Source organism: Tripterygium wilfordii, chromosome 7 (assembly GCF_013401445.1).
Source record: "Tripterygium wilfordii isolate XIE 37 chromosome 7, ASM1340144v1, whole genome shotgun sequence".
Classification (NCBI taxonomy): Eukaryota; Viridiplantae; Streptophyta; class Magnoliopsida; order Celastrales; family Celastraceae; genus Tripterygium; species Tripterygium wilfordii.
In genome coordinates, this window is record NC_052238.1 from 492312 (window position 1) to 504749 (window position 12438).

At 35.8% G+C, this 12438-nt stretch overlaps 1 protein-coding gene across 1 annotated transcript; it reads right to left on the minus strand.

The window, feature by feature from the left end:
- Positions 1–242: 242 nt before the first annotated feature.
- Positions 243–11738, minus strand: LOC120002408 (villin-1). Its single transcript, XM_038851169.1, has 23 exons — positions 11513–11738; positions 11103–11192; positions 10420–10519; positions 10123–10191; positions 9490–9726; positions 8998–9175; positions 8769–8901; positions 8247–8412; positions 7244–7394; positions 7026–7114; positions 6774–6929; positions 6112–6180; positions 5409–5477; positions 5122–5259; positions 4628–4756; positions 4296–4443; positions 4150–4160; positions 2990–3130; positions 2526–2651; positions 2091–2153; positions 1595–1814; positions 865–1019; positions 243–612 (listed from the first exon to the last, which is right to left on the minus strand). The coding sequence occupies exons 2-23, from the start codon at positions 11156–11158 to the stop codon at positions 499–501; spliced, it is 2718 nt and encodes a 905-aa protein (XP_038707097.1). The 5' UTR covers positions 11159–11192; positions 11513–11738; the 3' UTR covers positions 243–498.
- Positions 11739–12438: the final 700 nt, after the last annotated feature.

The window sequence follows — 12438 nt, forward strand, 5'->3', positions numbered from 1 at the left end:
ATTATCTTTATGGGTTTTGTATTGTAATCAAATTTGATAACTCATGGGGACAAGGCTGGCGAATGGTGATAGAGACAGAAAGAAAAAAAAAAAAAGAAAAAAGAATGCAGTTGGCTTACAGAAGATCTTCTCCACCAAAGATTGGAAAGTCATAACTTATCATATGAAATAACGTAATAATTTTATCAGGCTTCCTTGGGGAGGCTCATCTATCAACAAAATAAGAAACTCCTACTGATAGATTACTAACTATAACAAAAACTTGACAGGTCAATTCAATGAAAATTGAAACCCGGAATTTTAAAACACCAATTTCTACAAACCAACAAATCTCTGGGGCCATAGCAACTCAAAATCAGAACATGTCAAAATGTGTAATTTGAAAGCTCCACAGTTCATTCTGCTAAAGAAAGGGAATGCTTATTTTCACCACAAAAACATATTACTAGTCAGAGTCTCAGACTCGGTCATCGGTCTAGGATTTCAACTTAGCTTACCTCAGAAAAGATGAAGAGTTATCTTGAGTTTGTTCTGTCTCCATTTCGGTAGTTCATAGAAGGCTTGTTTCGTCATGCTGAATTTCTCTTGAAATTCCTCGTCAGATAAGTATGTCTACATGCAACCAGAAAGTGTTCATGTCATTAGTCACACCAAATCGAAACCTGATTGTAATGGCTTTAGAGTTGAAACAAGATGTTGAGACTATGATTTCAGTTTAGCATCTTCATGTGTTTCTTATGACAACATTATTGTCTATTAAAAACTTAATTTCGGGCGGGGGAGGGTGGGGGGTGGTGAGAGACTCCAATTTAAAGCTTCTAATATGAACAGAGCTGATTTCTCTAAATGAGTGCAACTACGCACCTCTCTTTTTGTCACGTCTATGCCTGTAACTGGGTCTTTGGAGTCCACCTTCACTCGTTGGTATGGATAGATCAATGAGCTTAAACCAGCCTCATTACCATTGAACTGAACTAAATTCACATTCCCAGAGAAGCTTGACTCTGCAGTTGGAGAACCTGGAATCATTCATTCTCAAAATAAATCAGAAAAATAGAATTTCATCGATTTTCATGAGCATCAACAAGTACATTAGAAACTGAAAATAACCAAAATGAACCTTCCAATTTCCAAATATATATTTTGTCAATAGTAAAAATAGTCTAAGTATGAATGGTTCCTTAATAAAAAAAAAAAAAGAAAAAGGAATCAAGTGGTGCAGCAAGAATCTTGTTCTACTAAACTTAGGTTACCCAAGTAACCAGAATCCCAGATGGGTGACCCAAGGCCCAGGCTATACTTACGAAGAATACATTCATAATGCCATCAATTATAGAGGTCAGTACTCGTAGAACTCAACATATGGAGTCTTTTGGTTCATTAACTTATCAACCTACATCAGCCTTGCACTAGCCAATAGAACACTAGTAGGTTAACCACAATTTGTAAAATACCTCCACTTCTTCCTACATTCACTAACATGTACTTCCAGGATTTTACCATACTATGTGTCATGTTTTAGTAGTTTGAACTTTAAAGAGTGCACAGTAGAATGGTGCTTTACTTCACTATATATTAAAGAGTACTTCATTACCAGAACTACTATGGCTAGAAGAAGATGCTGAGAAGAGCTTTCTGCCAATTGGAGTCAAACTGGAACTAAGGTAATCATTTGAAGGCTTAAAATTTGATCCTGAAACACTGGTTGTAGAAGAGAAATTACTTCCCCGCCCAGTGGAATCAACAGACCTGCTTCTTGGATAATCAGGGGTGCTGTCCCTGGAGAGCGTTTTCCATGAATTTCTTACAGGCACCTGAATTATATATTACACGAAGCATGAACAAGCAGAAATTAGATGAAGCAAACTGGGGCCAGAAATGCCATACCCTAATTACTCAAAAATATGATGAGTAGATATAAAATATCTAAGCTGAATAATGGAGGATACAAAATGTCTGCTTCTAGAACTTTTGCTCTTTTTTCTTTTTCTTTTGTTGAAACAGTATATAACATTTGCTTCAAAGTTCAAACACATATGACGGAAGAATAAAGCACACCATGGAGATGATGAGCTTCAAGAGTTGCTTACTACTAAATTGGGTGGATTTCCCTTCAGAATAGCCAGCTTCCGCTCAAATGAGTTACCATGCATCTACAATATCAACAATTTCATTATAAGTTATTGAGCTGATTATCACCAAATCATTTAAGAAAAACCATGGAAAGTTCACTTTTATCTTCTGCTATCCATGAACTTAACCATAAGCATACAAAAACGCTCACATTGTACACATGCACAACTCCATCTGGCGAGAAGCTTAAATGTAAAAGAATAAAGGAAGTTTGAAATGTTGTTAAGCTAATGTGGTAAAAGGAGGCAAGTTCATAGGCTTGCATAGAGGAACCACCGGTCCACCAACCCACCAACCACCGGTCCACCAACAAGGGTACTTCACATAATATTCTATATAAGTTCAATAGGAGCTTGCAGAACGAATCCTTGAATGAGTGAAGATATGCTTACGTTTGCCTTTGAGAAATCCCATTCAAAGAAACGAGTGAAAATTTGTGGCTCCTGTCCTTCAGTGACAACATAAATCGGAATCTCTGAAGATGATCGTTCAAGCCAAATATCAGCCTCAAGAAATTTCTGTCAGTTTTTGATAAAGTGAGATTAAAAACATGGAATAAGGAGATCAGAATCAAGTTGCATATCCTAAGCTACTTATGTATCTTCCATCTAATAAATCTGTGATACCAAGGACAGTGAGCTTGAATACTTCCCAGTATGTTATCAGATTACAAAATCATTTCAGCATAGTGTTTATCTTGTGCTATATAGGATGTACAAGTAAACCAGCTCCATGTTCATATGCAGATGATGAGATCTATTATCAATCTGGTCCACTGAATCATGAAAACCTTGTAGAATAAAAGAAATTTTTTTGCAAAAAATAAAATCTAAGATCTGGAAAAAGACATTATTACCGAGCCAAGAGAAAGGGCTTGTTGCTTAGATTTAACATTTGAATGGTGTCCAATCCAAACATATATTTCTCTGTGGCAGTCTAGAATGAATGCATCTTCAGTAGTTAGATCATCCTGATTGAAATTGTAAACCTCTTTCACCTGAAATGTTTGCATGACCACGGTAATAAAAAGAAAAAAGAATCAAAGTAGGATGTAAATATTATAAAATTGGATATCAAATTCTATACACAACAAACTAGAGTAATCATAAACAAATATTATTTTAGGGAAACATAGTGTACTCTAAATGGAGCATGCCTACTTTCAGACATGTAAAACAGGGTAATACCATGTTGAGTTCATAAGTTTCAAGTCAAGTAGCAATTGCAGAGTGGTGAAACCAACTTTGAGAAGAAATATGAATTTATCCTTTTCCCTTACATATCCTACGATTTCGCAACTTCAGTTAAATAAATGTTAATAAAAGAGATTTGCTTACTTATCAGCCAATCCACCTTAACTAGTTCACAATTGACTTCATCAATATTTAAATAGAGTGTTAAACCATATTAAACCACAGTTTTGTTCTCAGTTTTTAAGTATCAGGTTACTCCACCTAGAACAGTTCAAGTCAATAAAGTTGATGAAAAGAATCAATTCAACCATACGATGTTTAGTCTCACTCTGTACTAGAAACAAAATACGCTATTCTAGAAATGGATTTCAAAAAGACTATCATGGCTAGGCCCAAAGAAATAAGAGTATATGGCATACGGTCTTAGGTACAAAGGCCTAGCATTATTGGTAAATTTGATGGTCTCACCCTTTAGTAATCAAATCCTTTGACATTCATTAGTCAAATCCTAAAGGGAAACTGAACGAGACCATGGAAAATTAACTGTATATATAGATCCTTTTGCAAATATCAATTGTTAAATTAGGTGGCTCATATTAAAAGAAATTCTGCATAGAGTTTTAATACAGCACAAGAAGAGTCAAATGGTCTGAGCGTTATAGACCAGAGCAAGGATAGAATTAAAAGAAAGAGAACTATGTAAGGGACTTAACTAGCTAGGAAACTGAGTACACATTTTTAGCAGAAGGGAAATTCATATACCATAGACGTTCACTAGTTATTAAATACATGCGTACCCCTAACATCATCTGTGAATGTGTACCTTAAAATCACCTGCCATAAATTTCCAAACAAAAGACTGCCATTAGACTACTTATATAGCCATCTATGGCTAAAATGAATCTGAACCAACACAGCTGCATCATCTTGGGAGATAATTGAGTCTAGTAGAAAGGGTATTTTGCCTACCATCCGTAAAGACCAGAAGAAACAAATGTGGATCTTCCATTTGTTCTTTCATCTCTTTTTCTCTTGGATACTCTGTCTTTCCACCAAGTGCATTCCAAAAAGTATCAGGTTCACTGCCTTCCCGCACAGACATTGGTTGCCATGTTGGCTGCAAGTGACATTGATAGATACATGCTTCAGAACTACAAATGAGTTTAGGTCCCCTATACAAGCATATAATATTTAACAGGCTTGCCTATCTAGCCACCCCTATATGGTTTAGTGGCATGCCAAGTTCACCGCCGACCCCTCTTTTTACTCAAAGAGAAGAAAGGAAAAAATAAAACACATACGTTGATAAGTTCCAGCATTCTGTCCAGAAGTTCATGATCTTTTGTTGATGAGAGACTCCCAATCCAAGTGAAGATACATGTTCCAGTTTGGAGGATGTAACAATAGGACGAGTTCAGGGAGCTTGAAACCTGTAACAGTGTCAGTTTTATAAAATAATCTTTCAACTTATGTGGGCGTTGGCAGTAGTCCCACCAAAGCACCAGAAGCAAAGTAAAAACATGCTCTTAGATAATAATCCATTTTCAAAGTCCAAATGAGAATAAAGCTATGTTTGTAAGACCAGAGAGCAAAAGAATTAGATCCTAACAAATATGACAACAGAGTTCACAATGTTCACTGTTTCATGATAACGATATGCCAAAACCAACTTAGAGCTCGAATCCAGGGCATAAGATTCAACTATAACTGCTGAATTACTACGTTGGTGAGAACTGCAGCTATCAGAAAGGCAACCACCCAAGATTCATTTTAATTTATGAGGGAGAGAACTTACTTGATCAACCTGGATGGCTTGCATACTCTCCAAATTTTTCCCTTGAACACGAAAGAGTGCTGTCTTTTTTCCATCATAAGTGTCATCCTCTACACCTTTTTCTGCTATAAACTTTTTATATTGTGTACTCAGAACTCCCTAAAAAAGGCAACAATAGGGAACCAAGAGCACAAATTATCAGTAGACTAAATTGCTAGAAGATGTACATTTTATGTATGTGTGGGTGTGCGCACACACACACACACATATACATCTATTCAGAGAGACAGAGAGATCATGGTACAAACCTTGAAAATAATCAATGCCTGGAAAATGGAGAAAAATAAAAGTGGCTCCCTACCCTCGGTCACTTGAGCCTGCACTCAAAACATGTCAGTTAAAGCCAGATAAAATCATTTGTTAGATGGTAATGTGGGAAATGCAAGTTTGTTAGTAATGTGTTAATAAACTGGAGAAAGTAGAATCAGCAGTTCATTAACACTATATTTGTATAGTTGTGCAGTGCCGCAAACAACCTCAGAAATCATAAAAGAAGAGATTCTTTCATAGAAAACCAAAAATAACGGTGTTTTCATCGGATATTTTAGCACAGAATTAACTAGAAAAGGTAGGGATAAAGGCATTCTAAAGTCTGGTGTAAGTTTAATAGTTTGCAATAGGCATCTGTTAGGACATGATAGGCGGGTATGATGAAATGATCCTTAGTAAAAGTGCACAGTAGTCTTTAAATGCGTACAAACAATAATTCTATGAAAACATCACAGGTCAGTCTGAATGGTATTTGCTTAGTGCAGAAATAAAATGCTTTCAAGAATAAGAATCGATTGAGGAGAAGCAACTGTCATCCCAGGAAATGTCCTGTCCTCTCCTCAATGCCTCACCATGTCAGGTACATGTTACATTACAATATAACTTACATTAATATAGCACAACTCTTTTAGAAGATTGTGTACACAAAACAAAAACAAACAAACATGAGGTAAGACTAACCACTACTGGATCTCCCTTAGTTGCATCAACAATAGCATTCATACAGGCAATAGCGTCAACCCTATCTTCCTGATATCAGAAAAGATAAAAGAAAATAATTAGAAAAATGCAATTTTCCTTATGAATTCAATAAGGCAAATCCATTCACTGCTATGCAGACATCAGTATATCAAGGATGTAAGAATCAAAATAGGTTCAACATTGTACGTGCAATATATGTTTTTTGTTAGTGTAGGTTTCGTTCCTTGTTCTTTGAGCTTTTAGAGGTCATCAGAATCTTCTTCCTTGTAGATTCCTGAATTTTTCTTCTCCTGGTTTCAAAGATTACTTACAGCTAAGATGATATCCAACCTTCTCCAATGCTTCTATCCCACATCATCGACAAGTTTAGGAGATCCAATGATTAACATATTTCGTTAAATCACATGAAGTGCATTTTTTTCCTTTTTTTGTGTACTATCAAGTTGTACTTCTCATCTTGACTCATATTCATAAGTTTGGCAAAATTTTATTCTAGCTGCCAACCTACCCCAAACTTTTGGGACAATGGCTCATATGATAATGATAATGTCAAGCTGTAGGGTGACAAGTCTATTCAGAAGCAGCTTCAAACTTTTATCCGTAAGATCCTCAAGCTAGCTCGAACAGGACAATTGGCTTACCATTAAACTATGACGACCAAGCCACACATATAAAAGATTCTCATCTCTTCCATCAGCAGGATATGTATATTGCACAATATAGCAATCCCCACTAAAAAGCATGGTCTGTTCTGGAACTGGAACAAGGAGCAATTTACCATCACTCAAGCGCCAGACCTGAATCGCATAGATTGTGAAGCGACCAAAACATATTAATTTAAAGTTAGAAGTAAAAGACACAGGATATAGTTTCATTAAGATTTAAGAAGTTACTTTTAGTTTGCCTCGGCAGTTTATATATATGTCGCAGTCTTCTTCTTCTTGAAGCTCTTTCACATCATAACCCTGTTGCTTGAATATTGCTGGGAAAAGAGAAAATGTGAAAAGAAAATTATCAACAATGTCTACTGGAGTAGTGTAACTAACATCAAGTAAATGTTCTCTCATTTTCAAAACTTTCCATTTGAACTTTGCTGCAGAAAGCCCTATACCTGCTACTTTTCCTCGACCTTCTTCATACAGCCTGGGCTCCACCTTTTGAGACCAAGTGTTGAAGTATGATTTGAACATGGTAGTTTCTAATCCTTCAGTTAAGAAAGTTAAGCGGGTCTTAGTTGACCTGCCCTGATTTCTAATAAAATCCTTCAAAAGATTAGAGAGGAAACAAATCAGGAGAATTGCCTCAATAATACCAGCAATATTTCAAAGGTACTCATTAATATTCACATCATCATATTTGTTATAAGGGAACTAATTTGACCACTAGATGACAGAAATGTTGTTGTGTCTCACATTTTCTTGATATTGCAGGATGAAAAGTGACACTGGTCATTGACTTCAGCAACTAAGGGCACGAACCTCTAATTTTATAGTGACATGTCAGAGGAAACTTTCTTTCACATTGAATTCTGGACACTGCCCTATCTTTTCATTTATGTCTGAATGTGCATAGATGAGTGAAGACAATAGTATAACTGATAGAATCTCAAGCAACGAACTTGATTGCATAACATGTCTACAACAGGCATGGTGCCCTTTTTGAATAATACTTTCTAAACAATAGATAGTAGAATAGAGCAACAGATAGTTGATATCTGCTCCAAATTATATACAACATATTACTTGAGCTAGGATCAATATGTGCATTAGTGCATTACTTGAGGTTTACTAGCTCTCTTTACAATCAACACATTAGCAGTTGAACCAGCACATTGAAAGTCTTTATAAAGCAAAATAAATATTTTCATAAAAGAAAGCATTATGATGATGGAATCAATGTTTGAAAGCAAAATAATAAATTTTTGGCACATCATCCTATCGCAAATTATATCAGCAGTTTCCACATAATTCAGACCATGTCTAGCCAACTAAATCATTTTCTCAGCAACCAGTACCCAATCACCATGCAGGCATGCAGCTACTTCTCATGTTGTGAATTATCTTATCTGTAATTTGTCTGTTTGTGGAGAACGTATTAGAGAATTAGTTTCTTACTTCTGCAGTTGAGATTGATGTCTTCCGTTCCGTTAGTGAGGTGTTTCTCCCCATCCATATATATATGTCAGTGTCACAGTCCAACATATAGCACTTGTTCGTCTCAAGCATTTCTTTGTTGAATGAAGCAGATTCACTTTGACATAGTTTACCTTGTAAAGATATCCTGTTAATGAAAAGAAGCTTTAGCATCCCTGAAGGAAGGAAAAAAAAGACAGGCAGTATCTGAAAGAAGGAACATAATCAAGCAACTTAGTACTTCAAAGGATCGTGGGTAAAGTAGTCTAAGCCAATAATGACCAAAGGCTACTGAGATGTGTGAAGGGACAATGATCCATATATATTGGAAAGCAAGGAATATATACTATACTTTCCAACTGGTATGGATGACCCAATTCTACCATCCCACCTTAAGTCACTTGTTGGGGCACTTAGTTACTGATATTCACGAATTAGCAATGTTTAGAAGTAGAAAAAATATTTTCAATTGACAGATGCGAAGCAGCACAAGACAGAACTCACCAGAATAGTTTTACGGATGAAAAGTCAGATTGTTTTTGAACATCAGAAGGTGAGTCCTTCGGAATGGGAGCATAACCCCCAAATAAGCTCCAGAATTCACCAACGTCAGGATCACCAACAAACTTTCCATCCTCTGCAAAAAAATTAAATGACTAATATTGCCACAAACCAATTTCCCATCAAAACACAAAGCATGGAAGAAAAAAGAGGTGTAATCAAAAGTACCAACCTATAGTTGCCACATCAATTTTTCCACTGTGTTTATTCTCACTGATATACTGAACAACCTCCAAGGCTTTGGCTCTTTCTTGTATGCTAGAGTTGCACCCGCAAAAGAGGAAAAGTTTCGATGCAGTGTCAAGTATGAAAACATCATTGTGGTTCAATGATGACCGAGAAAATGGCACCTGGTCAACATACACATTACACACTATGACAACCATACTCAATTTTTACACCAGCCTTCAACCTCCATAGCCATCAATAAAGTAGGAGTAAAAAATAAAGGAAGAACAAGAAGACTTGAAAAATGGAATCAGCCAGTATGGAGTCAACTATATTCAGCAGCATCACTAACTAACAAACAATATATAAGAATTTTTACAAACATGCACACACACACTAATATGCTCATACACAGAAAGGCAGTGGGCCCCAAAATGTAATTTGAATCTTATGCAAGTATGACACCATCCATCCATCAAATCGAAACAAAAGGTACCTCTTTAACAGAAACAACATGGTCTCCCTTGCATGTAAATAAGCTGACTTTGTAGGTTTCCCCATTTACATGCCCTGGCTGTAAAGAATACACTCCTTCAATGGGTATAATACATGGTCTGAAGTATGACAAGAACTTCTCTGTTTCTTGTCCTTGAACTTCCCTATATTGAACAGCACAGGACCCCAGAGCTGAATCCAATTCAAGCGCTTTATCTGATGCTAAGGCAGAGTCTACCTGCCAATTCAGTAAGCAATCTTAAAGCACCCAAAGATAATATAATATATCACTTTCAAATTTCAAAAATTTTCATAAGCTTTGACAGTTTGACTGGGAACAGATTATAAGGCACACGATATGATAATACCCAAAAACCTTTTCACACACTAGCATCCTCACTTCATAGTTTGTAGTTTCTTCCCCTGCCCTGTAGAACTATGTCAATGCTAATAATTTAAAGAATTCTTCACTTAATAGAAGACACTGTCATAAATTTATAAGTTGGTAACTCCTGTTCACTCTCCAATTTGCATATTACAAACCTTAATACCCTACAAATTGTTAAATATCTAGAATTCAACAAAAATCATAAGCACAACTACGTCCACACCAAATATAAGACGGAGAAATAACCTTATTTGCACCATTTCCGAGCCAGTAGTGTATGTTGTACTGAGGAGGGCCATTGGTTTGTGTAACTGTCTGTCCCAGGCAATAAAAGAAAAAAGATAACAAGGTTAAGATTAACAGAAAACAAAGACGAAAATAAGGTAGGGGAAAACTTAAATTATAGTTTAATTATGCCACAAAAAGAGTAGTTGTTGAGTAACATGATAACCAAAACTTAATTTTCACTGCATTCCAATTCAGAGCAAAGATGCAGCCTCCAGATGCTGGAGATTAGATAAGCAAAAGCTTTGAGAAACTTACATTCAAAACGACATATGCACTTCCAGAATAGAATTTCCCATGAAATGACTTCTGAACAGAAGCCAATTGGTGTTTATCAACGCACCAGATTTCAAGACCACTGAGCATAAGAATGATAAGGATAAAGCAACCACTTGAATGCAAAATAGCAAAAGCATGATTATCAGAACCTAAAGCGCTTACTCAAAGAAGCCCTTTCCATTATGAGACCTTATAGTTCAACAACATAGCTGGTTTTCCATTTTGAGTTCTTAGACATAAACATTCAGCGAAATTACAAATGCTGGCATCTTATTTCATAACCTAAATCGAAAAGAAAATTTGCTTCAGTTCCATCAGCCTTGAAAATTACAAATGCTAGCATCTTAGTACTCTAGCTAGTGTTTTCGCTGAGTCTCTGAGTAACGAGTTTCACAAGAATTAGTGATAACGGTGCATGAGGTAAATGCTTGACAGAAAACATAAATTGAAAGACGCTGCACTAACTCCATTCCATTATGATCGCTATTACTCAAGCATAAATGCATAATTAATTGCATGCATGATGTAATTGCTAGCATCTTAGTACTTTAGCTAGTGTTTTCTCGCTGTCTCTCTGAGTAACCAGTTTCACAAGCATTAGTAATAACGGTGCATGATGTAAATGCTTTATTAGAAAACAGAATAAATATTCATGAGGATACGCCTTAGCTCCTGCACCCTGGAATACTGGATCGGTGTCTTTACCAAAAAGAGACATTGTCTCTTTTCATTCCACTGCTCCACAGAACAACCTGCATGTTCTCGCAATATTTTCTCCGGTCAAGCATATAATATCACAAAATTATCAAACAGATAATGCCTAAGTACATGAACAGGTACATCTATGAACATATCTGGAGCTAATGAAAGTTATAATCAATCACTCGACTGCACGTAATAACACATAAACAAGACTCTAAACGCGTTCAGTAAACATTTTATAACCTTCTCGAGTTCTTGAATTTCGACATTCTACAACATTCGACACTTTAGACAATGAACTGATAGCATAAATCATCAACATCTGGATCGATCCAGTCAAAACCAGAGTAAAACAGTAACCAAATCGCACCTGTTTTCTCCGTGAGGTCTCACTACGGGGGATTTTAATCCGTGAAAGCCTATCCGAGTGTTCCACACTTCCAGATCAACGAAAATGGAAGGAATGAACAGCAGACGAAGAAGAAGGGGAAGAAGAAGAAGAAGTATGATTTTAAGTCTAATGATGAAAATAGAGACGAAATCAAGAAACACCAAATGTGAGCAAACGAAAAAGAAAGGCAAGAATGATTGGCACTCTGACTATCGTCCAGCTAATCAGTGGCCCCCGTTAAGGAAGGTAAAACCTTTTCTTAATCTGGACATTTTTTAATAATAATATTTTTAAGCTTTAGTTCAGAAAGGGCGCGTGGGCTGATGCTTCGTGCTCCTCGAGCGCTTGCGCTTTGCACAAACGGGAAATATTTCCCGCTCTTGAATTTCAACTTGTTTGGCTGGCAGAGGTGACAGGTTGAACGGCACGTAGCACAAAATTCTAAATTGTAATTAAGAATAAGGTGTGATTCGAAATTTGGAATTTGACTTAATTATAATAAAAATATAAAATAATTGAATTGAACGAAAATAAAAAATAAAAAAAATAGTAACCTGAATAGAATACTATAAAATTATCCACGTGTATTTAGTTTACTCAATTACATTCAAAATCAATTTTTTTCATCAACATAACAATGTCATTAATTTATCAACCAATTACCGAATTTGATTTAATTGTAATAAAAATGTAACATTATTGAATTGAAAAAAAAACTGAATAGAATACTAGAAAATTATCCACATGATATTTATTCAATTACATTAAAAAACTTTTTTTTTTCCATCAACATAATAATGTCATTAATTTATCAACCAATTATCATCTGCATTCTTAAGTGAATTTTTACTCCATCGAAATTTTATTTGTTTCTGCACTAAATTATCATTTGCTCAAATTTGATT

Excerpts from the sequence above, each read along its gene's own strand:
- LOC120002408 (XM_038851169.1), bottom strand. The coding sequence starts at position 11,158 with ATGTCTCTTTTTGGTAAAGACACCGATCCAGTATTCCAGGGTGCAGGA. Across the intron at positions 8,902-8,997 it reads AATTGATGTGGCAACTATAG|AGGATGGAAAGTTTGTTGGT; the intron begins GTTGGTACTTTT and ends ATTTTTTTGCAG. Across the intron at positions 5,478-6,111 it reads CTAAGGGAGATCCAGTAGTG|GCTCAAGTGACCGAGGGTAG; the intron begins GTTAGTCTTACC and ends TTTTGAGTGCAG.